At 38.3% G+C, this 24944-nt stretch overlaps 1 protein-coding gene across 4 annotated transcripts in view; it reads right to left on the bottom strand.

Annotated features, from left to right (window-relative positions):
• MOSPD2 (motile sperm domain containing 2) overlaps positions 1 to 24944 on the bottom strand; it is a 60394-nt gene that overhangs the window by 6803 nt on the left and 28647 nt on the right. For all 4 annotated transcript variants that reach the window (XM_074967213.1, XM_074967221.1, XM_074967236.1 and 1 more), the window contains 6 exons: positions 24813 to 24851; positions 22538 to 22662; positions 19260 to 19430; positions 7808 to 7920; positions 6178 to 6274; positions 4908 to 5004 (listed from right to left, as the gene is read on the bottom strand). In XM_074967213.1, the coding sequence (XP_074823314.1) occupies positions 4908 to 5004; positions 6178 to 6274; positions 7808 to 7920; positions 19260 to 19430; positions 22538 to 22662; positions 24813 to 24851 (642 nt within the window). The remainder of the gene's footprint in view (positions 1 to 4907; positions 5005 to 6177; positions 6275 to 7807; positions 7921 to 19259; positions 19431 to 22537; positions 22663 to 24812; positions 24852 to 24944) is intronic.

Raw genomic sequence — 24944 nt, 5'->3', positions numbered from 1 at the left:
AGTGTGGGTAGAAGACACAGTTTTTGAAGATCCTGGGCATAGTCCCTGAGGTGGGGTGGAGGGGGATGCGGTTCCCAAACAGGGAAGAGAACTACTATATTAACTACACTACATAAGAACATAAGACTGGCCATACTGGGTCAGATCAAAGGTCCATCTAGCCCAGTATCCTGTCTTCTGATGCCCAATGCCAGGTGCCCCAGGGGGAATCAACAGATCAGGTAATCATCAAGTGATCCAACCCCTGTTGCCCACTCCCAGCTTCTGGCAAACAGCGGCTAGGGACACCATCCCTGCCCATCCCGGCTAATAGCCATTGATGGACCTATCCTCCATGAATTTATCTAGGTTTTTTTTTTTTAAACCCTGTTATAGTCTTGGCCCTCACAACATCCTCTGGCAAAGAGTTCCATGGGCTGACTGTAAGTTGTGTAAAAAAATACTTCCTTTTGTTTGTTTTAAATCTGCTGCCTATTAATTTCATTTGGTGACCTCTAGTTCTTGTGTTATGAGCAGGAGTAAATACCACTTCCTTATTTACTTTCTCCACACCAGTCATGATTTTACAGACTTCTATCATATCCCTCCTTAGTCATCTCTTTTCCAAGCTGAAAATTCCCAGTCTTATTAATGTCTCCTCATATGGAAGTCATTCCACACCCCTAATAATTTTTTTTTGCCCTTTTCTGAACCTTTTCTAATTCCAGTATATCTTTTTTGAGATGGGGTGACCACATCTGCACACAGTATTCAAGATGTGGGCGTACCATGGATTTATAGAGAGGCAATATGATCTTTTCTGTATTATTAACAATCCCTTTCTTAATGATTCCCAACATCCTGTTCGCTTTTTTGACTGCGACTGCACACAGAGTGGATGTTTTCAGAGAACTATCCACAATGACTCCAAGATCTCTTTCTTGAGTGGTAACAGCTAATTTAGACCCCATCATTTTATATGTATACTTGGGATTATGCTTTCCAATGTGCATTACTTTGCATTTATCAACACTGAATTTCATCTGCCATTTTGTTGCCCAGTCACCCAGGTTTGTGAGACCTTTTTGTAGCTCTTCGCAGTCTCCTTGGGACTTAACTATCTTGAGTAGTTTTGTATCATCTGCAAATTTTGTCACCTCATTGTTTACCCCTTTTTCCAGATCATTTATGAATATGTTGAACAGTACTGATCCCTGGGGGGACACCACTATTTACCACTCTCCATTCTGAAAACTGACCATTTATTCCTACCCTTTTTTCCTATCTTTTAACCAGTTACCAATCCATGAGAGGACCTTCCCTCTTATCCCATGACAGCTTATTTTGTTTAAGAGCCTTTGGTGAGGGACCTTGTCCAAGGCTTTCTAAAAATCTAAGTACACTATATTCACTGGATCCCCCTTGTCCACATGCTTGTTGAACCCCTTAAAGAATTCTAGTAGATTGTTGAGGGATGATTTTCCTTTACAAAAACCATGTTGACTCTTCCCTAACAAATCATGTTCATCTATATGTTTGACAGTTTTTTTCTTTACTATAGTGTCAACCAGTTTGCCCGGTACTGAAGTCAGGCTTATCAGCTTGTACTTGCTGGGATCACCTCTGGAACCCTTTTTAAAAATTGGCGTCACAGTAGCTAACCTCCAATCATTTGGTACAGAAGCTGATTTACATGATAGGTTACAAACTACACTTAGTAGTTCTGCAATTTCATATTTGAGTTCCTTCAGAACTCTTGGGTGAATACCATCTGGTCCTGGTGACTTACTGTTTAGTTTATCAATTTGTTCCAAAACCTCCTCTAATGACACCTGAATCTGAGACAGTTCCTCAAATTTTTCCACCTAAAAGAATGTCTCAGGTTTGGGAATCTACCTCACATCCTCAGCCGTGAAGACCAATGCAAAGAATGTATTTAGTTTCTCAGCGATGGCCTTATCCTCCTTGAGTGCTCCTTTAATATCTTGATCGTTCAGTGGCCCCACTAATTGTTTAGCAGGCTTCCTGCTTCTGATGTACTTAAAAAAATTTTTTTGCTATCACTTTTTGAGTCTTTAGGTAGCTGTTCTTCAAATTCTTTTTTGGCCTTCCTAATTATATTTTTACACTTCATTTGCTAGAGTTTATGCTCCTTTCTATTTTCCTCACTAAGATTTAACTTCTACCTTTTAAAAGGCTGCCTTTTTGCCTCTGACTGCTTCTTTTACTTTGTTGTTTAGGCACTTTTTTGGTTCTCTTACTCTTACTTTTTTAATTTGGGGGTACACATTTAAGTTGAGCCTCTATAATGATGTCTTTAAAAAGTTTCCATGTAGCTTGCAGGGATTTCACTTTTGGCACTGTACCTTTTAATTTCTGTTTTACTACCTTGCTCATTTTTGTGTAGTCCCCCTTTCTAAAATTAAATGCTACAGTGTTGGGCTGCTGTGGTATTTTCCCCGCCACAGGGATGTTAAATTTAATTATATTACGGGCACTATTACCAAACGGTCCAGCTCTTGGACCAGATCCTGTGTGCCACTTAGGACTAAATCAAGAATTGCCTTGCCTCTTGTGGGTTCCAGGACTAGCTGCTCCAAGAAGCAGTTATTTAAGGTGTGAAGAAAATTTTATTTTTGCATCCCATCTTGAGGTGACATGTACTCAGACAATATGGGGATAGTTGAAATTCCCCATTATTACTGAGTTTTTTTTTTAATTTTTATAGCCTTTCTAATCTCCCTGAGCATTTCACAGTCACTATTACCATCCTGGTCAGGTGGTCAGTAATAGGCCCCTACTGCTATATTCTTATTATTAGAGCATGGAATTGCTATCCATAGAGATTCTATGGTACAGTTTGATTCATTTAAGATTTTTACTTCATTTGGTTCTTTCACATATAGTACCACTCCCCTACCAGCCTGACCCGTTCTGTCCTTCTGATATATTTTGTACCCTGGTATTACTGTGTCCCATTAATTATCCTCATTCCACCAAGTTACTGTCATGCCTACTATATCAGTATCCTCATTTAATATAAGGCACTCTAGTTCACCCATATTATTATTTAGACTTCTAGCATTTGTATAAAAGCACTTTAAAAACTTGTCACTTTTTAGCTGTCTGACATTACATGATGTAATTGAATGAGACTCTTTTTCATATGACTGTTTCTCATCAGATCCTACCCATATTTTATCATCTTCAATTCTCTCCTCCTCACTAGGACATAGAGAATCTCCATTAATAGATCCTCCCCAAGGGATGTCTCCTGAGTAGCCCTACCTAGGGTTAAGGGTTGATGGGTGGTAAAGGGCTTGGGGATCAAAGCCTCATTAAGAAGCTGTCAGCCTTGCCTAGTACTATAAAAGTTAACTTATCTACTTATACTAACAAAATTATTTACATACTATATACAAAGTAAAATCACTCTCTTAGCAGCATGAAGGAACAGGGCTTCTGACTGAGGCCATGCAGCGGTAAGAGGGAACTGGAGTGGTATCGACCCACACTACCTCTTATACCCTCACCTGGGAGCCATGAGGAGACTCAATATGCACTTGTAGGTCAACGGACACGCTAAGAAACACTTCCAGACTCAGGAGCATGGCATGAATGTGCACCCACATGTGGAATACACACAGGGACTATCACGTGAAAAAGATAGGTATACTGCAACTACAATAGCCATCAAAAACTTGTGAAGTCACACAGGAATAAAAGAGAAAACATATTAAACCGTAGGAATTAAAATTTTCCAAATGGAGACTATTTAGCTAAACTGCAACATGAAAACCTATGCTAATGAACAATTCAAAACATATTTGTTGCTGTTGTTTCACAAAATGGACTTGCTGAATTTGGTAAGGTTTGTAAAAAAAGCGGCTGGATAGCAATAGAAGCAGAAGACAACAAACTAACAACACTTTTAGCGGATTTATGGTATAATTTGACATAATTACCCTTAGCAAAATTATTTCACCATGTGGACCCTTTGAGATTAAAAAGAAAATTAAACATAATGATGCATTTTTAATTAGGAATGTTTTAAATGAGAACTCATTTGGAGACATATCTGGCAATGTCTTATGGGAAATATAAAGAATGAATTTAGTATTCACTCATGCTAAACATTCCTCTCTAAAATTTGTTAAAAGATTCCATATTATTTAATTATAAAAGAGCTAACAAAGCAGAAAGATGCAACTGCTCTTTGTAGAAATGTATTCCCAAAGCTACTTACAGTTTACTTCCATAACACAAAATTTGAATTTTTTCTTTTCCATCAAATATCAGTAAGCAGTACAATTTCAGTATAATTACAAATCACATGGATGAAATATTAACATTGTTATCTGTATTGAATGAAATAAATTGTGTGTGTTTGTTCAACTTCTCCAGAAGCCAACCTCATTTTCATTGTTTCACATTCAAAAACCTGACACTTTGGTAAAAAGACAGAACTACTGTTAATCGCATTAGTGATTAACAGAACACTTCTCTACTGGATGAAGAAAATAATTCAAACCAAATCTCCTCAATATACATCTCTAAATATGATGCTTATTTTAAATCCTTCACTAGGGACTACTGCAACAGATTAAAACAGCCTTCAGCCATTCCTGCAGATAACCTGACTTGGGCCCACCCAATTTTAGCAGCAAAAAACTTGGATAATGAAGCAGTGTCAACTGTGATACTACAGCAATACCAAGGGGAAAGAAATGCAGTTTGGGTGTCTTGTTATGTTAAGTAAATCTCCATGGCTAGTCCACTGCTCTTCTAGCAGCTCCCAAAGGTCACGGTGCCAGGAGGTGTGGCCCACAACGAGTATAGACAGAGGCCAACTCAAAGAAGAGCTGTTAATTATGCATGTACCGCCTGTAGACTTGTTTGAAAATTGTGTCCTGTGAGTTTTTACTTACCACCATGGAGGGATACTACTATGTCTACTGATGTACCAGGTTCACAGCTACTATTACTTGGTTTAACTCTATACTTGTCAGGAGCAGTTGTTCTCACCTAAAAATAAAAACAAGCAAGTATATGTCAGAGTTTAAACACATTCTGCCTACCAGCTCTGTTACTGCTAATTTACAAAAAAGAAGCGACGAAACAGAGTTTGGTGTTCCTGAAATGTTAACAGCCCTCTATTCTTGCCAAAAGATGGAGTAACGAAGACAATAGATTTAAAAAACAAAAACAAAAACACACCCAACACCCTTTTCCTTTTTGGGAGTAGTCTTAGAAGCTAATGTTTCCAATTTCTTCCTCTATCAGTTTTGTCCTTCCCTATTTGGTAAAGACTGATTTCTTCTCTCTCTTGTTTTACATAAATAAAACTAAAACAACAAAAATACTGAACGTAATACTTGTGAAAGTTGCTAGTTTGACAACTTGAATCCTGAATCATGTATATATGCAGACAATATATACGAAGTGGTGGTAAACCAAGTCTATGCATACTTAAATTCATTTAATTTCCTGCATTCCTAAAAATATGGCTACTGAGTTGAACATGAAACAGAGACTGCACTTATTCCTCTGAAGGTGATCTACTGAGGAATGGATTTTTCAGCAGCTTCGACACAGTTGATCACAAAGTGCTGATGACTTGTTCATGGAATAAACAATAAAAAGTGATCATGTACATAGTGGTTCCCCCTTCATTCTTTTTAGGGAGGATCCAGAAAACCATGAGGCAAAATTTTTAATCATTCCTAAATCCTCTTTCATATGGGGTTCTTTTATGGATTTATGCTGTTGACCATCGTGTTTGGTGTTGGTTTCATATGTGACAAATGCGACAAATGCAGGCAAAGGTTTGTTTTAATTTCTATAATCTGCTCCCAGACATAACACTGGATGAAACATAAAATATTAGATGACCTACAAAACCTTCAATAAAATAGTCCGTTTTTTCCTCTAAATACTAAAATGGAAAAGAAAGAGACCGTGGGGGGGGGGTGGGTTGGGGGGAAGAGAGAAGAAGATCTAGCAATGGCTGGACACCCAAATATGTGTAAGTATACCACCCTTTCATTATTTTTACTGTTAATTATCTCATTTGACCTTTATTCCATGAAAGATTTGGGACTTTACACAAAATCTGCCACAACAAATTTATATTTCTAAACAAATGAAAAGCATGTGGACAGCAAAACAAAACAACATCTGGACACAAATAATATTTACCTTAAAGGCCACTACATTTTTAGTCACATTTGTCAGAACAATCAAGCATTTTTTTTCTCCAATTTCTTTGGATCCAAAAAATAGTTCTTCTGCCGGACTAATTGACAATAAAATAAGAATAATGTTTATACAAATTTTCATTGAGCAAAATCCACTATTTTTAAACACAAATAATATCTCTCAATCATTTACCGTAACACAAATCTGAGTTTATTTATAGCAACAGGAAAAAAAAAAGTGCTTTCTATCCACCAGTTACAGTCACTGTAAATTAAGTTCTCCACAGGCAAGCTGCCACAATATTCTGCAGCATATTTAAATTTGCTAGAATCCAAAGCTGGTAACAGTAAAAGGTGTACGTGCTTTCTGTGTGCACGCGTGCACTAGGAACTAAAGGTTTGTCTCTCCCCCTCCCCTAAGATTAGTCACTTAACTCTTGATTTTAGTTTTCATAGAATATCAGGGTTGGAAGGGACCTCAGGACGTCATCTAGTCCAACCCTCTGCTCAAAGCGGGTCCAATCCCCCACTAAATCATCCCAGCCAGGGCTTTGTCAAGCCTGACCTTAAAAACCCCAAAGGAAGGAGATTCCACCACCTCCCTAGGTAACCCAGTCCAGTGCTTCGCCACCCTCCTAGTGAAAAAGTTTTTCCTAATATCCAACCTAAACCTCCCCCACTGCAACTTGCGACCATTACTCCTTGTTCTGTCATCTGCTACCACTGAGAACAGTCTAGATCCATCGTCTTTGGAACCCCCTTTCAGGTAGTTGAAAGCAGCTATCAAATCCCCCCTCATTCTTCTTCTCTGCAGACTAAATAATTCCAGTTCCCTAAGCCTCTCCTCATAAGTCATGTGCTCCAGTCCCCTAATCATTTTTGTTGCCCTCCGCTGGACAATTTCCAATTTTTCCACATCCTTCTTATAGTGTGGGGCCCAAAACTGGACACAGTACTCCAGATGAGGCCTCACCAGTGCTGAATAGAGGGGAACGATCACATCCCTCGATCTACAGGCAATCCTTCTACTTATACAGACCAAAATGCCATTAGCCTTCTTGGCAACAAGGGCACACTGTTGACTCATATCCAGCTTCTTGTCCACTGTAACTCCTAGGTCCTTTTCTGCAGAACTGCTGCCTAGCCACTCGGTCCCCAGTCTGTAGCAGTGCCTGGGATTCTTCCTTCCCAAGTGCAGGACTCTGCACTTGTCCTTATTGAACCTCATCAGATTTCTTTTGGCCCAATCCCCTGATTTGTCTAGGTCCCTCTGTATCCTATCCCTACCCTCCAGCGTATCTACCACTCCTCCTAGTTTAGTGTCATCTACAAACTTGCTGAGGGTGCAATCCATGCCATCCTCCATATCATTAATGAAGATATTGAACAAAACCGGTCCCAGGATCGACCCTTGGGGCACTCTGCTTGATACTGGCTGCCACTAGACATGGAGTCATTGATCACTACCTGTTGAGCCTGACGATCTAGCCAGCTTTTTATCCACCTTATAGTCCATTCATCCAGCCCTATACTTCTTGTGGCTTTAAACTGATCAAATTAATTTTAAGTGAACAATACACAACAAAGCAATACGCAACAAAGCAAACAAAATTATTATTGCACACTATTACCTTATATGTAATAATGGTCCTTTAAAAACAGTTAATGCTTTCTTTGCATTTTTTGTTTTGGAATCTGTTTTGTCATTCTCTTCTGGTTTGGAAATTTGTTCTACAGAACACACCTGAGTAAAAATAAATCAGAATTATAAAGGAATAAAAAACATATGAGTCATACAGATTACAATCATGTAGATATTTCTGCAGCAAATGTAATGGCAAGATGCTCATTCCACCAAATTTACACGTTATAGACCCTGTTAATCTTTGAGTTCCTTGTAATTTCAATGAATGAACAATGTATGATGGCTTTGAAACACACGCACACAATCAGGCTTCTAACAAATTATATATTTTTAGATATACACACACATATTATACATATGTATGTATGTATGTATGTACGTACGTACGTACACACACACACACACAAGTTAAAAGCCTGATGCCTCATAGCTTGGAGATTTCTTTAAAACTCTGGACATAGAGCTACCCTAAGTTGTTCTAATTTACAAACCACTGGCCTCATCCCTCCAATGCAGAGCAAAACATTCAAACAAATATCCCAATATAACAATGATTAAATATGATGTAGGATAGATAAAATAAACTATGATATTGTATTTAATTACATTTCATGGACTTTGCTAAACTCATCTTTGTGCCTTAGTGTTCAAGATATAAAGCAATCATGGGAATTTAAAAAAATGTGATTTGATTAATAAAACTGATGGAAGCCTAATGCTGATGATGTGGAACGCTGTAGGCACTGCCCTACAAGTAATATATATGATGCTTCAAAAGGGGTAATTTACCAAAGCTGAGGGAAATTATGAGCCAAACTGATCTGGAGGAAAAGAAAAGTCAGAAGAAGACAAACTCTTTATATAAAACAAGATGTTTTTAAAGTATATTAAAAGTGAAAGAAATCGTAGGAACTATGGGGCTGAAAGAGTGTAAGCACCAAGTAATTTTATCTTAAAATTACTAAAAGAAACACAAACCAAATTATCAAAATTGAGACCTGGGAGAAACAAGAATTAAATAGACGGAATTACTACCTAAGTGTTTCTCATGCAATCTGTTCAGAAAAAAAAATTCAAAAGATTAACAGCAATTATTAATCATTTCATTAGACTAAACTCAGATGGTAGTCCCACTATTTACCACCAAGAGTTCTCTTTCAAGCACTAGGGAATGCCATGGAAATCAATAATGAAACTTGATTTTGAAATAAAGAAAAATGTTTAAGAATTACGATGACAAAAAGAAAACCAAAAAAAAAAAAAAACAATCAAGAATGAATATGCAAATAAGTTACAACACATAAAAAAAGTAAAGTAAATAAATGAGTGATACAAGGTATTCATGCTTGAAAAGCAACTTTCAGTATGACATTCTAAAACGAAAGAAAATCAAAATAAAATTCAATTAACTATGTGAAAGGACTAGTATCACAGAAGCGAGTATAAGATTTAAACACTCATGAGAATCAACACTATTCAAATCGATTACTTCTTAGAACACTAAACATATCAGATGGGTGTGTTTCCCATTGAGAGAGACTAACAGTTAAGAAACAGCAACAATTCAATAAACATACTTAAGAACATAGTACCTGAAAACCAAATGTAAATTTAATTAAAGTAAACTAGGTTACAAAACTATGATTCAACTTAATATCAAGAGTCTCAAACTAAATAAAAAATGATAAAATGGGATAATACACTTGAAAGTACTCCCAACTTAAACAAGGCTAGTTAAACAACTAGTGATTCTTAATTGTGTTTTAAGAAACTACAGTTCTAGGGCTAATCATAGAATTTAACGTGGTAAATACAAGGTCATGTGACAATTACATATTGTTTATGTACATATGCCTAGCTGAAGATTACAACAATATGAAAGAAGCTGAGGTTCCAATAACTTCATACATATAATACAATTGTTTCAACAGCACAAAGTGGATACTTTTAGTTCTGGGTTGTGACATTAATAGGCAAATGTTTAATTTGGTGACAGGGGCTAAAACAGTTCATTTAGGAAGAGTAAGGTGAAAGCTGAAATTAGCAAACCAAAATTTGGTAAGCTTGAGTTAGGTGCAATGAGGTGCTTTTGTCATTCAGTGTATTTGCATAAGGGATTCTCTATATGAAGGTATGTTTGGTCACAGACAAAACACACAAAAAAGTGTAAGCAAGGACAAAATATGATAATTTGGGAATCACCCCAATGTTTGGATTCTGTTTGATATTATGGATTATGAAATGTTATTAAAAATTGCTACATCATGAATGCTTCACTTTATGAAGATCCACCATTACTGACAGAACATGCACCAGGTGCACTACTGAGGACAAAAGGAAGGTATTTAAGGCTAATGATGGGGCAAAGGTTATGCATAAGAGAAACTGCATCTCAAGGGAAAAGCTACTTCCTCCTCCATTTTAGCGGAGGGTTGGGGTGGTGGTGGTGTTTTTTTAAACAGTGGGAAACTACCAGGAGACAGAACAAAGAGGGCAGCTGAGTAGGAGGGGGTTTAAATAAGAAAACACAAAAGAACAGAAGTCAGATTGCAAGAGGAAGCACCGGGTAGGAGGAGACAGCAAAGTCACAGAAAACGGGGAAGGACTCTCTGAGGGAGAAGCCACCCAACATATGACCGCCTGCATGAAGCGGTGAAACTGCCTGCTTTACTGGACAGAGACAGCCCCAAGGAACTCTGACACAAGCCCAAAGAATGCTCTGGAATGGTGAGGAAATTGAGGAAGGGAAAGACACGTACAGTGTTTCTTTTTGTAGACCTGTACTCTTGCCCTTTATATGATTAAGAGCAGTTGCGTTAGGCGATGGGTGTGACTACAAGCTGGGGCGTGACTCACAGCGCACGTCCACAGACTTATGCTAGATCTCATTAAACTAGCGTGAGTACAAATAGTAGTGTAGCCACACTAGCATGGACAGTGACAGCAGCAAACCAGCTTAGCCATGCCAAGTATGTCCCCGCTGGCTTCCAGTGGGTTTTCACTCAGCCCAGCTAAGCTGTACCTCCACCGCCCATGCTACCATCTATACTCAGGCTAGTTCATGAGCACTAGTGTGAGTATGCATGCACAAGCTGAGAACCACAGCCCTAGCTTGTAGTGTAGATGTAGCCTCAGGTACTAGGCAAAGTGCCAGTGTGTGCTGAATGCTTTACAACTACTGTGTTGCCTCTTAAAAGAGTTAAACTAAACCAGAAGCTTCACACCTTTGGGGTGGAGTTTTGGGAGAGGGTGTACTTAAATATCGGAGAGTCTGAAGGGTCAGTGACTTACCCAGGGGATGTAGGCAGCTGGGCAGTGGGTTCCAGCACTCAAAAGGGGGTGCCAGATGGAAGGTCCGTGCTCTGAGAGCGTGCCTAGGGACCCCAAGATTGGGGCAGTGGCTGGACTCCATTCAGGCTCTAGAAGATTAAACACCAGGGAATCCAGGGACAGAGAGGCTTAAACTCCCTTCACAGTAGTCTGGTGGGTGGCCAGCAAGGGGGGTGCCTGACCGGATCTATGGCAGAATGGTGGCAGTGCTTGGGATTAGTGTAGTAGTAGAAGCTTTTAAAAACACTTTTGCAAGGGACTTCACTTCTGCTGTTAGTCTGAAAGCCAGGAGCAGATCTTTTAATTGCCTTGGGTAAAAATAGCTGCCAAATATGAATTAGGAACAGCTCAGGAAAGAGCAGATTCTGAGCCTGTGTGCACAGTGAAGTCTGGCTTCTGCTGATCAGAAAAATTGGGAGTTGGTGGCCACATTGCACACATATATCAGGGGATGGATGGGGCACCTGCTCCAAACCAGGGGCAAGACTAGATCCCATTTTTTTCCCCCTACAGGGCAGGCGGGTGACCAAAGAGACTGTGCCATGGACAGTTCCCAAGATGGTCGATAAGACGTAATGGTGATGACGAGAAGCCCAGAGCTGTGGAGGCTGAAGTGAAGACCGCTTGTGAAGGAGAGACAGATGGCGTTGATGGCACTGCTTCACTCCTGTGCCTGGAGGCAGGATGGGACACTCACTCCAAACCAGGGTCCCTTCTCCTACAGGGCATGCAGGTGACCAAGCATATGGTGCCACAGATGCTCCAGCAGACATATGGCAATGGGGATAGGTCCAAAGCTATGGAGGCTGGAGTGGAAAAGGCTGCTTGTGAAGGAGAGAGAGATGGTGCTGTAGGCCTGGCATCAGAGCGAGCAGACAGAGCAAGAGGGACAGAAGCTTGTTGACCAGGACAAATGCCACCAGTTCAAAATAGGAAAAGAGGGTCAAGTCACATTCATGGGACCTAGGAGGAAGAACATGAGGGCATACCTAAACAGGTGTTAGCAGGCAAATATATGTGGGTATGGCGAACCCGTTGATCCCTTTCCTGGCATAATGAGGGAGAAGATTTATACGATGTAGATAGGAACTGACCTATAAAGTTCTCATATAAATGGTGTGATCAGTGGAATTGTTTTATAAATGTATGAAGTTTGAATTAATAGTAACAGTAGACACTGTCTAAAAATGGGGCCTCAGAACATACTTAGAATACTTGAGTACCCCTACTCTGGTTTATTTATTTTTTAAAACAAAGGAGAAATATGACAATTTGTCTGTAGAACCTATCAATTCATCATGTCAACCAGGAGTTATTATAAAATGTTCCTCTTTAAAACTGCTCTACCACAAATGCCTCTCTGTATGTGGCTCCACCATTGCTGGCAGGACACGCACCAGTAACACTGCAGCCTGAGGACAAAAGGAAAGCACTTCAGGTGCAAAACATTATGCGAAAAAGAGTAATTACATTCCAAAAAGAAAGCAGCCAGGTGACCAAGAAGGGTTTAAATAAGGAAACACACAACCAAGGAAGCCAGATAGGAAGAGGAAGCGGAAGCACTGGATGGGAGAAAACAAAGTTACAGATGATGAAGAAGGAGACTCCCTCACAACACCTACGAGCCTGCATGAGGCAGGGAAACCCTCTCTTTCCTGGAAAGAGTTGGCCCCAAGGACTTCACAGGTACTCTGACCCCATCCAAAGAAGGCTCTGGAGTGGTGAGGAAACTGAGCAGGGAAAGGTGTGTACAGTCTATTGTTTTGCGGATCTGTACTCTCGTGTGCTTTATATAATTAAGCAAAAGAGCAGTTGTGTTAGACTCTGGGCAAAGTGTCAGTATGTGTTGAATGCTTTACAACTACCATGTTGCTTCCAGAGAGAAATTGTAAGTCAGAAGCTTCAGACCTCTAGGGTGGAGTTCTTGGAGAAGGTGTGTGTTTACGTATGGGACTGTCTGATGGTTCAGTCCAGTGGGCAGCCAGCAAGGGGGCACTTGATGAGATTTGTGACTCAAAGTTGATATGCAGAAAAGTAAAGTAATAACACCACAATGCTCTTTGTATTTGAAATAAACGAAGGTAAACCAGTAATAAAGTTACCACACAAAAATGGAAATGAGGTGAGTATGGAGCATGAAGTATTCACACATGCTATTAACTCTTTAGTGAGAAATACACAACATAATCAAGATCAGTATACAAAAGTATTCTAGATGTTATAAACACACTTCTTTTATAAAACACAAATTACGTTTGAAGTGAGGTTAGAAGAGCGCTCTTGTGTACACACACATACACACACTTTAATGGTCATAGAAGGGAGAGATCGGAGGATTTCTTCAACGAGCAAGTAATGATACACATTTGCAGATGTATCACAGCTGCCAGGAGTGAGTGAAAGTCAGATACAGTAGAGAAACAAACAAACAAACAGTGATTTGAGTATATTAATCAGTTTTTAGTGGTGCTTAAATTTAGGGATTAAAATTTTAACTGGACAAAAGTTAACCAAACACGCTCACAAAGATATGACACCGTATAGTTTCAGATTTTAGGCAGCACACAGCAAGACAATTCTGAGTTCAAGATTAATTCTTTAAGCAACAAAATAACTTTAGTAAGCTAGGTGACTATTAGATCAGCCTGAACATATAAAAATGCAATATAATATCTTCCTACAATTATAGTGCTATCTAGATGAAAAACAGACAACTGAATCAAACACTATAGCAATTTAATTACAAGGTGTTAGGTTTAACTCCTGTAACAGTCCAGTTATGGCTCTTCGAGGATTTCAAATGTTAAGGCTACTTCAGTGCTCTCTTTTCTTTCCTGTTCCGAGTGTAATCTTGCTTGATATCTATTTGGAATCCGGTATTTCAGTAGCATCCGTAGAAGTTAAGTTTATTAATTTGGTATATTTCAATATATAAATCCCATCAGCACAGAGGTCTGGATTTAAAGAAACAAAGGTCTGAACTTCAGAAGAGTTCAGTATTCTAGAAAGGCAATACCTTTGTTCTCCAAGGCCAAATTCTGACTTCCTTCAAAGTATCTTCCTATGACATCTCAGAGATAAATATTAATTTTCAAATCATACTCTGCCATCTGTTATCAGAGGAGTATTCTGGTGTGGTGATGATCTTTTCTTGGCATATTTGCTCTTTAGGAAAGCTCTCTTTCCCAAAGCTGCTTATAGTTATGACCTTGGACGTTAAGGTCCAAGACCCAAGTTTTTGTTCATAAAGGATTCTGGTTAAAGAAAATCACTCTCTCTCTCGGGAGAGTGGAATCAAACATTGAGCATTTCTCACGGGAAGCAGAACTGAAGTGAGTGTGTTTGGGACTTTTGGACCTTTGGATGAAGACTCACCCTCGGGATTGCTTAGATAAAGGACAAAACTCCTCAACTGTATTTAGCATCTCTTTTCATACATTAATTCCATTCAGCTGTAATGGTGGGCTAACCCAGCTCTAAAAGGAATTAGTTTATTGACACCACCACCTTCCATCACATCACAAAATTTGGGGATATACCCATCTCGGGTTGCAGATGATAAATGTATCCATTAGACATATCAAAGCATCATTGCACGTTTCCTACCCATCCAGTAGGTGGCATCCAAGCTTTAGAAAAGTTAATCTTTCCAAGTGCTACACAGTAGAACCTCAGAGTTACGAACACCAGAGTTACAAACTGATCAGTCAAGCACACACCTCATTTCGAACCGGAAGTATGCAATCAGACAGCAGCGGACCCCTCCCATCCCCTCCGCCCCCCAAAGCACAAATACAGTACAGAACTGTGTTAAATGTAAACTACTAAAAAAATGGGGGGGGGGGTCTAAAAAAAGATTTAACACGCTAAGGAAACTGTTTTGTGCTTATTTCATTTAAATTAAGATAGTTAAAAGCAGCATTTTTCTTGTGTGTAGTAAAGTTTAAAAGCTATACTAAGTCAATGTTCAGTTGTAAACTTCTGAAAGAACCACCATAACATTTTGTTCAGAGTTATGAACAACCTCCATTCCCAAGGTGTTGATAACTCTGAGGTTGTACTTATTTGGAATTATTAATTAAAAATACAATACTAACAGAATTGCTTGAGAAGTCTTTTAGCTTTATTCTCTGTTGCTAACTCTTCTTGAAACATTTAAATCAGATAAAATTTTCCTATATTTTGTTGTAACTTGGTGACTATATTCTTGAAGTTTTCCTTCACTTTCAAGTTTTAAAGATTATTCTTTCTTCTTTCACTTAGCTGTAATTTGGGAAGAGTTTATCCCATCTTTCAAGTATAGGAAGTTATTCTCAATTTGATTCTAATTTTAAACAACTTCCAAGTTCATTATAAAACAGCCTAATTTCAAACTATTAAAATATTCTAGCTATTCTAGGCACTGTCCTTGATAACATTAGTAAAATAAACAAGAAATCTATTTCTAAAACTAACAATATTGTCTAATATTAAATTCCCAACTTCTATTCTCAAACTTTGCACAACATTCCAAGTGCTGAAATGTTTATTCACATACTTACAATCACTTATGCTAATAACTTGAGTATAATCCGAAAGGGATAAGAATATTTACTTACAAATATAATGCTTATAACAAACAATTCTATACAAGTTGGTTTTATTACAAGAAAGGAATTCAAGTTTATCACCTTGAAACTTAACATAAAGGCAATAGATTTATTTGGTTTCAGTAGTTCCTTGTTCTCAGGATAGCTAACACATTTGGGTAGGATTCTAATCTCAAAATCTGACACTTTTTGGTGGAAAACATTGATGTTAAAAACATGTAAGGAAGTAAAGCAGAAAGTATTTAATTTACAAAGATGGCCCCCAGGATGTCTGGTTGGTTCAGACATAAGGAATTTTTCCAAAAATAAATTTGGAAGGTTTGTTTACCTTCAGATATCCTACAGTTTATAGTCTTATCCTTCCTTGGTAGCATCATGTTATTGCTTCTTCATAGCTAATAGGAGCAGTATTTACCTCAGTATGGAGCTTAAATTACAGCCTTTTTGAGAGCTTGTATGCAACTTTGTAGGAGATGGATTAATTTATTTATTTTAGGATTAAACCTAAATGTCTGTTGGGCTACATCTTACTTTCCAATTTGGTTAACATATTAGATCATCATAGATTATCCAAAGGGTCAGTAAAAATTTAAGAAAAAAAAGGGGGAGAGGGGAAGGGAGTAAGGAGGAGTGAATTAACTTTTCTTTAGACAATGGAATGCTGAGGGTGTTAAATGAGGACCACATGTTGTCCTTACTTTCAAAAACAAACATATGGTTGTAAGGAACTGAAAAAAAAAAAAAGACTCAATTACATGAAAAAGGAAGAAGATAATAAACCAAGTCTAACATCCACGATTCATTTGCAGGTAACTGTGGCCTGAAACTCAGGACAGGCCTCTGGTTTGGTTCAATGCATGATTCAAAAGTTAGCTATTCCCTTATACCATTATGTTATAACTTCTAAGTAAAAGAATATCAAAATTGCATAGTCTGGGGTTAAAATGACCCTTTTGGTATAGGTCCATTACTAGACAGAGATAGTAAAACGGTTAATGATGCACAGAAGACAGACGTGTTCAAAATAAATGTCTGTTGTTTATTTGGAAAGAAACAGGATGATGTACTCCCATCATATAAGGATGATTAAGTAATTTCCAGTGCATTAGTAACTAAAGAGGATGTTGACAATCTACCAAGGATAAACATTTTAAAATCAGCAGGCCTGAATAACTTGCTCTGAAGACTTCTAAAAGAGTTGGCTGAGACAATCTCTGGCCTGTTGATATTAATTTTCTATTAAATTTTGGAATACTGTGGATATTCTGGAAGAGTGGTGAATCTGGTGCCAATATTTAAACAAGGTCAGCAGAATGACCCAGGTAACTATCAGCTGGTTAGATTGACAAATCCTTAGTAAAATAATAGAAAAGCTGATACAATATTGAATTGATAAAGGACATGAATAGGATTAATGCCAGTCAACAGGATTTTATGGAAAACAGGTCCTGGCAAACAAATCAGATTCCATTCTTTGAGATTACAAGCTTGGTTGGTAAAGGTAAGTGCATAGATGTAATATACATAGACTTTTGCAAGACATTTGATTTAGTACCATACAACACTCTAACTAAAAAATGAGCATTATAAAAGATCAGTAGAGTATACTTTAAATGGATTAAAATCTGGCTGTGGAAGTAGTGGTGTGTTTCTAGTAGGGTTCTACAAAGACTAGTGCTAGGTCTGATGCTAATCAACATTTTCACTAATGGTATGGAAGTAAACAGAAAGTCACTGCTGATAAAATATGCAGATGACAAAGATTGGTGGAGTGGTAAATAATAAGGAGAAGGTAGTCAGACAATCAACCAACCTGTCTCAACTGCTAGACTCGACCCATTCGAACAAAATGCATTTTAAACACATCTGAATGTAAAGTTACATCTAGGAATAAAGAATGCAGGACATACCTACAGAATGGGGGACTGTGTCCTGGAAAGCAGTGACTCTGCAAAAAAAGGTTTATGGGTCACAGTGGACAAGCAACTAAACGTGAGCTCCCAGTGCGTTGGCGAAATGGGCTAATGTGATCCTTGGATACATAAACAATGGAACAGTGAGCAGGAGTAGGGAAGTAGTTTTACCTCTACATACTGCATTTGTGAGACCGATACTTGAATACTGCATATAGTTTGTGTCCATGTTTTAAAGAGGATGTTGAAAAATTAGAGAGTGGGCAGAAAAGAGCCACAAAAATGATTGGAAGGCTGGAGAAAATGACAAAGTAAGAGGCTTAAAGAGTGCAGCCTAACTTATCAAGAAGAAGACAGAGATGACTTGATTACAATGGGGACAAAATTTCAGGTATTAAAGGACTATGTAATCTAGTAGAGAAAGGCATAACAAGAATCAATGGCTGAAAGCGGACGCCAGACAAATTCAAATTAGAAATTATGCACATATTTTTTTAACATGAGTGTAATTGACCACTGGAACACAATCTACCAGGGAAAGCAGTGGATTCTTCACCTCTCGCCATCTTCAAATCAAGACTGGAAGCCTTTCTGGAAGATATGTTTTAAGCCAAACACAAGTTACTGGGCTCAACACAGGGATAACTGGACTAAATTTAAGGGCCTGTGATAGAGAGGATGCCAGAGTAGATGATCTAATGGTTCCTTCAGGCCTTAAATTCTATGAATCTATTTATTTGGCTGGCCAAGTTTTAAAAATATCTTAATTAAAATAGAAATTGCTCCATACAGTTCAAAACATGACAAAATATTAAAATACTAATTCAAACTGAAAATTTGCGTACTATAAAATTAATATTAAATAGGCATGATACAAGAAATTATTAAATTCATATTCTGATTCAGAAGTTATGGCAATAACAGTGAATTAGAGATTTTGGACTACATTAGCTATTTTTCAAGAATACCAATGGACAAAGTTTACATTTCCCAGAGGCTACCACTATGTACTCCTTGGCCCCCGATACTGGAATGAATTCTGCACAGGTGTAAGGTTACAGCCACGTAGATCAGATTGCAGAATTCAGGGCTTTACTTTGTTTTGTGACCATATAAAGATTAACTGGAATTGTGTAACTAATAAGATAAATAAAAACCTAATACTGCGCTAGACACTAGCTCTCCATAGCATGTTTTCAATTGTATATTTAGTATTCCCTCTCCTCAGGAGCTGATTAAAACATCTATTGAGAAAACTAGATATATGGTATTAAAAATCAATCCAATGGTTGCCCCGAGGGAAGTATAAAAATGGACTATAACTCTAGAGAAACCTCACTTTTTAGGGAGAAGTCAAAATTTTTTTTAAATTGTCATATTGTACATTTAACTGAGCAATACCAGAATAACACACATACTAGATTTGTGTGTGTGTACTGTAATCCATCCATGATAGTGAAGCTAGTCTTTAGGGTTTTACTAGTTTTTCACTAAGTGGCAAAAAGACATCCAACTACAACAGACTGTAAAAATCTGCCATAAAAAATAAACCATGTCCATCTTTTCATATTTTCATTCCTTCTTAGCCTATAGAGTTAATGGATACCTTTTTCACATTGAGAATTTGCTCTTCAATGGATTCTCCAGCCTCCTTGCTGTCTGCTTCCATCTCCTCTTTACTTTCAGTTTCATCTTCAGTAGTAATAGGTCCATTTTCACATAATGGAGTTTGAAAATCATCATCAACCAATGGAGGGTAACTGTACTTGAAAGTATCCTAAAATACAAGAGTATTTAATTCGTGTGCGTATCAAAAGGAAGGAAAAGTGATTTCACTAGCATAATTAAAATACAGATCTTATCAGGGTTTTTTTTAGTCCTTTTACACCTCATACATATTTCATTTATACATTTTAAGTTCCATTCGACCCATGAGCAAGAAGTTGATGTTGGGTTTTGTCCTCTATAATAATAAAATATGATAATCCTCTAACACAGCCACTAATTTATAGTTAGTGGCAATGTTTACATATTCCCAAAGAGATTGCAGAATTTGTTCAGAGTTGAAATTTGGTATTGAAAAATCTTAGGAGGGTTGTGGGGCAGAATTAAACCAAGTTTTGTTTTTACATTACAAAAAGGCAAACTTAAAACAAAATAAGAAAAAAAAAAGTGGATCTTCAGATGTTTTTTGTACTTCTGTAATTTTATAACAGGTTTGGTTTTAAAGAAAATCATGCAGACAGTTAGTCCATGATTTGGATCTGTAAAAACTAAAACAGACAGCCTATTTATTAATGTTTAAAGAACTAGCATTATACATGTGCTTTTAGTTCATATCACACACATGATACATCGATTATAGTTAAGGCTAAGATTTTGTCATGGTTATTTTTAGTAAAAGTCAGGGACGGGACAGGTCACGTGCAACAAACAAAAATTCACGGAAGTCATGACCTGTCTGTGTCTTTTGCTGCAGCAGCTCCATGGTTTCCCCTGCCACTGTGGTGGCTGAGAGCTGTGGGGTTCCCCCTCTGCCTGCAGCGGCTGGAAGCTGCAGCCCGCCCCCGCCCCGCCCTCAGTGGCTGGGAGCTGCAGGGTGACCATATTTCCTGAAGAAAAAACAGGGCACCCCCAGCGCTCGCCCTAGGCGTCACCCTCTCCCCACGCAATGCTGTCACCCATTGTTGGAACTCTGAGGAGGGCCCCATCAGGAGTCTCTCACCTGTCGCTGGAACCTTGCAGGGGCCCCCCGTCGCTGCTGTGGCCTGTCACTGGAACCCTGCCAGGGCCCCACTGGCTGCCAGCTCCAGAGTACCGCAGCCGATGGGGCTGAAGCAGAGAATGTCACCGATGTCTCTGGAAGTCACGGATGTTGTGACTTCCATGACCTCCGTGACATAAATGTAGCCTTAATTATGGTGGATTATTTTTAAAAAGGAAAAAAGGGAAAGTGTACTAATCTAAACACCATGTTCAAAACACCTAGGCCATGTCTATATTGAGGAAATGTATTAAGAAGTTCATACTGGTTCAAATTGTGGTAAAACCAGAATCAGTCATGGGACTTTGCCTGCACTGCACTGCCAACCAATTTTACCACTGGTTGAACTGATTTTTTGGGTCAATTTCCTCAGTGCATAGATTCCTGTGAACCACAGGTTCAAGAGCCACCAGAAGGTACTTAAAGACAGGCTGCTCAAAAAAGTTTCAGAGGTTCCTCTTGCTCTGCTTCAAAGACTTGGAAAAGATGGAAACAAATAGCTTCCAAACAGGTCACAGTAGCCAGTACCAATGAAAGAGAGAGTTTTTGGGACGCGAGGTCTAATTAATTACTTGATTTTAAATGTTCAAATTTTGTTATGCCTTGATCTTTACAGCGAACTAGTACGTAGGGTGGTTCTGAACAAAAATGATATAAAGTTATAGGATTTCCTCACTAACTGCTTACCACTGTTTTGTTTTGTGACTGTGACACGTATTTTGTATGATTTAACAATGTATTTTTTAAAAGACACTGCAATCAAGATTTCAATTAAATAAGGTCCCAAGCTTTTTAATAATGAAGACTTCAAAATGTAAATAAAATGCTATGGCTCATCATTATGATTTCCCCACCCCTGTTGATGCTGACCACTAGAATTCCTATGTAGCAGCAAGCCTTTTTACCCACATATGCCAGGGGAAAGAGATATGGGAAGCAGATGACAGCAGAATCATCACTCTCTAGATACTGTCAGTTTCCGCATCTCCCTCAACATACAGAAAACACTCAACCACTCCTCTTCAATCCCTGGGTTGCTACTGCTTCTCGCTCCTTGGGAAATGATGCCTTTGGATGTTTCTTGCAAGTACTGAGAAGAGGATCCAGAGAGACATCCTGCCCAAACAGGAGTTTAGGAAAGTGGGTCCCTCATGCCTCATTATCCCTGAGTCCAAGGAACAGAACCCCTATCTTGTCTCAAGAGGGTCCCTCAGATAGCATTCTGCTATGTTTTTCTTTAATGATGGTGTATTAATATTCAATATGCGCTGCAGGGGGGAAAGCAGATTGTCATTGCCTATCTCCCCCTATGGCAGTGGTATTACTTTTACCCTGCTTGGGTTTAAAAAAAAATATATATATATATATATATATATATATATATATATATATATATATATATATATATATATATATTATTAAAGGAAAGTTACAAAGTTTGAGGAAAAAGGATAGGAAATCACAGAATTACTTACTTTTATTAGCTTGGTGACAAATTTATGCCCCTTACACAAGTTGGTTATCCTGCATCAACATTTAGAATGCACTGTATTATGTATGAATAAGGCTGACAATAACGCAGTACTGGAGAGCAGTATAACCAGTTGGGCTTTACTTTCCTTTTAAAGAAGTTGCCAAGTACGCCAGGGTTTTAGGACACTTGAGATGATGGGTAACAGAAGGAGCTAGAGAGGGTGGAAGCCCAGAGAAAGGATTGGAGAGTCTTCGTTCAATCATGGCTTTGGAGGGAGGTGAGAAACAGCAGTTGTGTACACTCAAAACCCCCTTTTTCCTATTCACACCATTAAAATTCCCAAAATGAAGTCACCAAATTAGGGTTGCAGAATTACTTCCTACCTTACAAAAAGAGCTATGAAAACGCTTTTTTAAAACTAATATACCAAAAATTTGAAAGTCATCAGTTGAGATTTTTAAAACAACTTAAATCATTGAACAGTTAATTTGTAAGTTTATTAATATCAAGTGGACACTGTCAGACACTTATCTGAAAAATGCTAGCTGGCTCTACTACAGTGAGTGATCATGCAATTTATATCCACACAAAAACTGCATGAAGATATTATTAATTACAAGGTATTTTAAAATTTCAATATACTTACAATTCCACCCATGTAGGCAGGCAGATACTCTACACTGATGTATTCCTGCACTTCATTCTTGTTTGTAAACTTCAACATACTTATCGCATCTGGACCAAGCCAACCCTTCACAATTTTAAAAGCAGCTAGACAAAAAATAATAATACATAAGCTGCCTGAAACAAATACTGCAGTTTTATCTGCCATTGATAGCATGTAAATAAATGCTCATACAATGTTAGGCTAAGCACTGAATTCAGTGAAATAGCTAGATGTCCATCTAGGGTTTCTTTACCCGTTATAAAATGTCCCACTAGGCAAAGAGCACATGCACATACCATGATTTTGTGGTATAAAAAAAAAACTATTGGCATGAATTTACAAAGAGTGCTTTGGTGTACTACCTGTGAATGGCAAAGTCATAACCAAGTAATACAGGTCATCATAAATGTGTGCCGATAAAATCTTTATAATGTATCATATATTATGTACAAGACACATTTTCTGTAGGTTTGTTTTGTGTTAAGTTTTCTTCATTGGTACAATTTGCCTCCCTCTGCATTAGTACTTGAGACCAATTTCACAAGCTTCAGGGGAAGAAAAAGTAAGTAAGTAAGGAAATATCAGGTGCCTCTAGCTTTTGCAGAGAGGGATTATTTACAAGTGGTAGCTCGTCTTCTGAATGTATTTTCTCTACGGAGCCACACAGCAAGAGTTCTGCACTCGGTCACTTGGTCATGGAATGTTTTTGAGTAGTTGTTGGCTGTTAGGTAGTGCCCTTGACAACAATCCATAGAACAAGAATATTAATATCCTGTGTGCCTGCCCCCCAACCCCACTTCCCAAAGCAGTACCCCTCTACACCCAGAAACCTCATTTGGATGTGTGCTCCAAAACTGAAGAGGTGGCTCAGTGAAGGCAATGTATTTGGGCAACAAAACTTATTGTTGGTACACAGTCTGCTTGCGATATTGTTTTCCAAGTGCCCCACTACAGGAGACTAGCTCCTTGGACAGTAACTGAAGTACTGCCCACCCAAAATAAGCATCTAATCTTGTCAAGGGCATAGTGACTTGTGAAGGGGTGTATTGAACTTCATTCAGCAGCTCTACCCTAGATAAGGGCCAGGACTTCTGCTTGTGAAAGGGATCTCTGAAAAGGAAAGGAGGAATGGGACTTGGCATGGTTTCCTACTGGAAAAAGCAGCACAATTCAAAGTTGTCCAGGACATATGCTACACACAGGGGTTGGGGGCAAGAAACGGACAAAAACCCGTTTTTGCAAAGGTGGCTGAAGTAGGGGAAGACTTTGGGTCTCTGATGGTAACTTGCTCCCAACGATTGCTGGAAATGTCCTCTATGAACCTAAAGCAAGCTGGCTCAAATTCCATGACCCAGACGTTAACGTGATTACTTACATCCTTCCTAAGACCTCATCAGGCTATGAACTGAAGCAGTGACAGGTCAAAGACTAAATATTTAGCCCTCTTGAATCGCAGACCAGTAATTTATTTTGGAGAGGAAAGGGAAGGTGGAGGGAGAAGTGGGTAAGGAGAAATTTGGGGTGGGAGAAAAGTTAGGAGAATGAAGCATTTCTCTGGCAGGTTTGTTCTTTTAAATGGTAGCGGTTTGAACCTGCTTAATGTAAAACTAAAGTAGTCTTAATAGAGATGCACATACAGCAAAAAATTTTTATAGCTATGCACGCACATGCAATATAGAGGAATAAAACTTGTCTAACAAGTGTTTTGACTAGGTTGATTACTGGAGTACACGTATCAGCATAGATATATATGGCAATGATAAACGTCATGCATAGGCCCTAGCCTGCATAATGTACTATTTGGATTTGGCCACAGGAGAAAAATGTTTATGAAGCCTAGCAAGTCTGGACCTGGAGAGGATTGGGTTTCAGGGAACCACAAAAATGGAGGCTTCAAGAAATAATCTGCATATTGAGGGCTTCCAAGATATGCAAGTGGCGAGGGGGATGCAGGTCTTGATCGCACTTTGAAGAAGACTATTTAATCTTTGAGTCAGAGTACACTGTGCCAGGAAGCTGCACACTAAAGCATTCAATGACCTAATAATTGACAAATGTAAAGGACCATGTGCTTAACTAAAAGAAAAATTTGGCCTATGCATTAGTTATATATTTCTATGTATACACACAATAACATTTTATAAAGCCTAAACTCATTTTCTTATGTTTGAATTAATATCATATCAGAACAGGGTTTTTTAAAAACTTATTACAGAAAATTAAAGTATTTTTAGCTTAGTTTACTTTAACTTACCATTCATTATCCATGGCATTTCAAAGATCACTATCTTTGCTGCAAAGACAATAGGAAGAAGAGATAATTGAAAAGAAAGATATTATTTCTATATTAATAACCAAAAGGGGAGAAAGTGTTACTATTAGAGGA

This window comes from Natator depressus, chromosome 1, assembly GCF_965152275.1.
Source record: "Natator depressus isolate rNatDep1 chromosome 1, rNatDep2.hap1, whole genome shotgun sequence".
Lineage (NCBI taxonomy): Eukaryota > Metazoa > Chordata > Testudines > Cheloniidae > Natator > Natator depressus.
The sequence above is the reverse complement of the archived record's forward strand: the minus strand, read 5'-3'. Positions and strand labels throughout refer to the sequence as shown.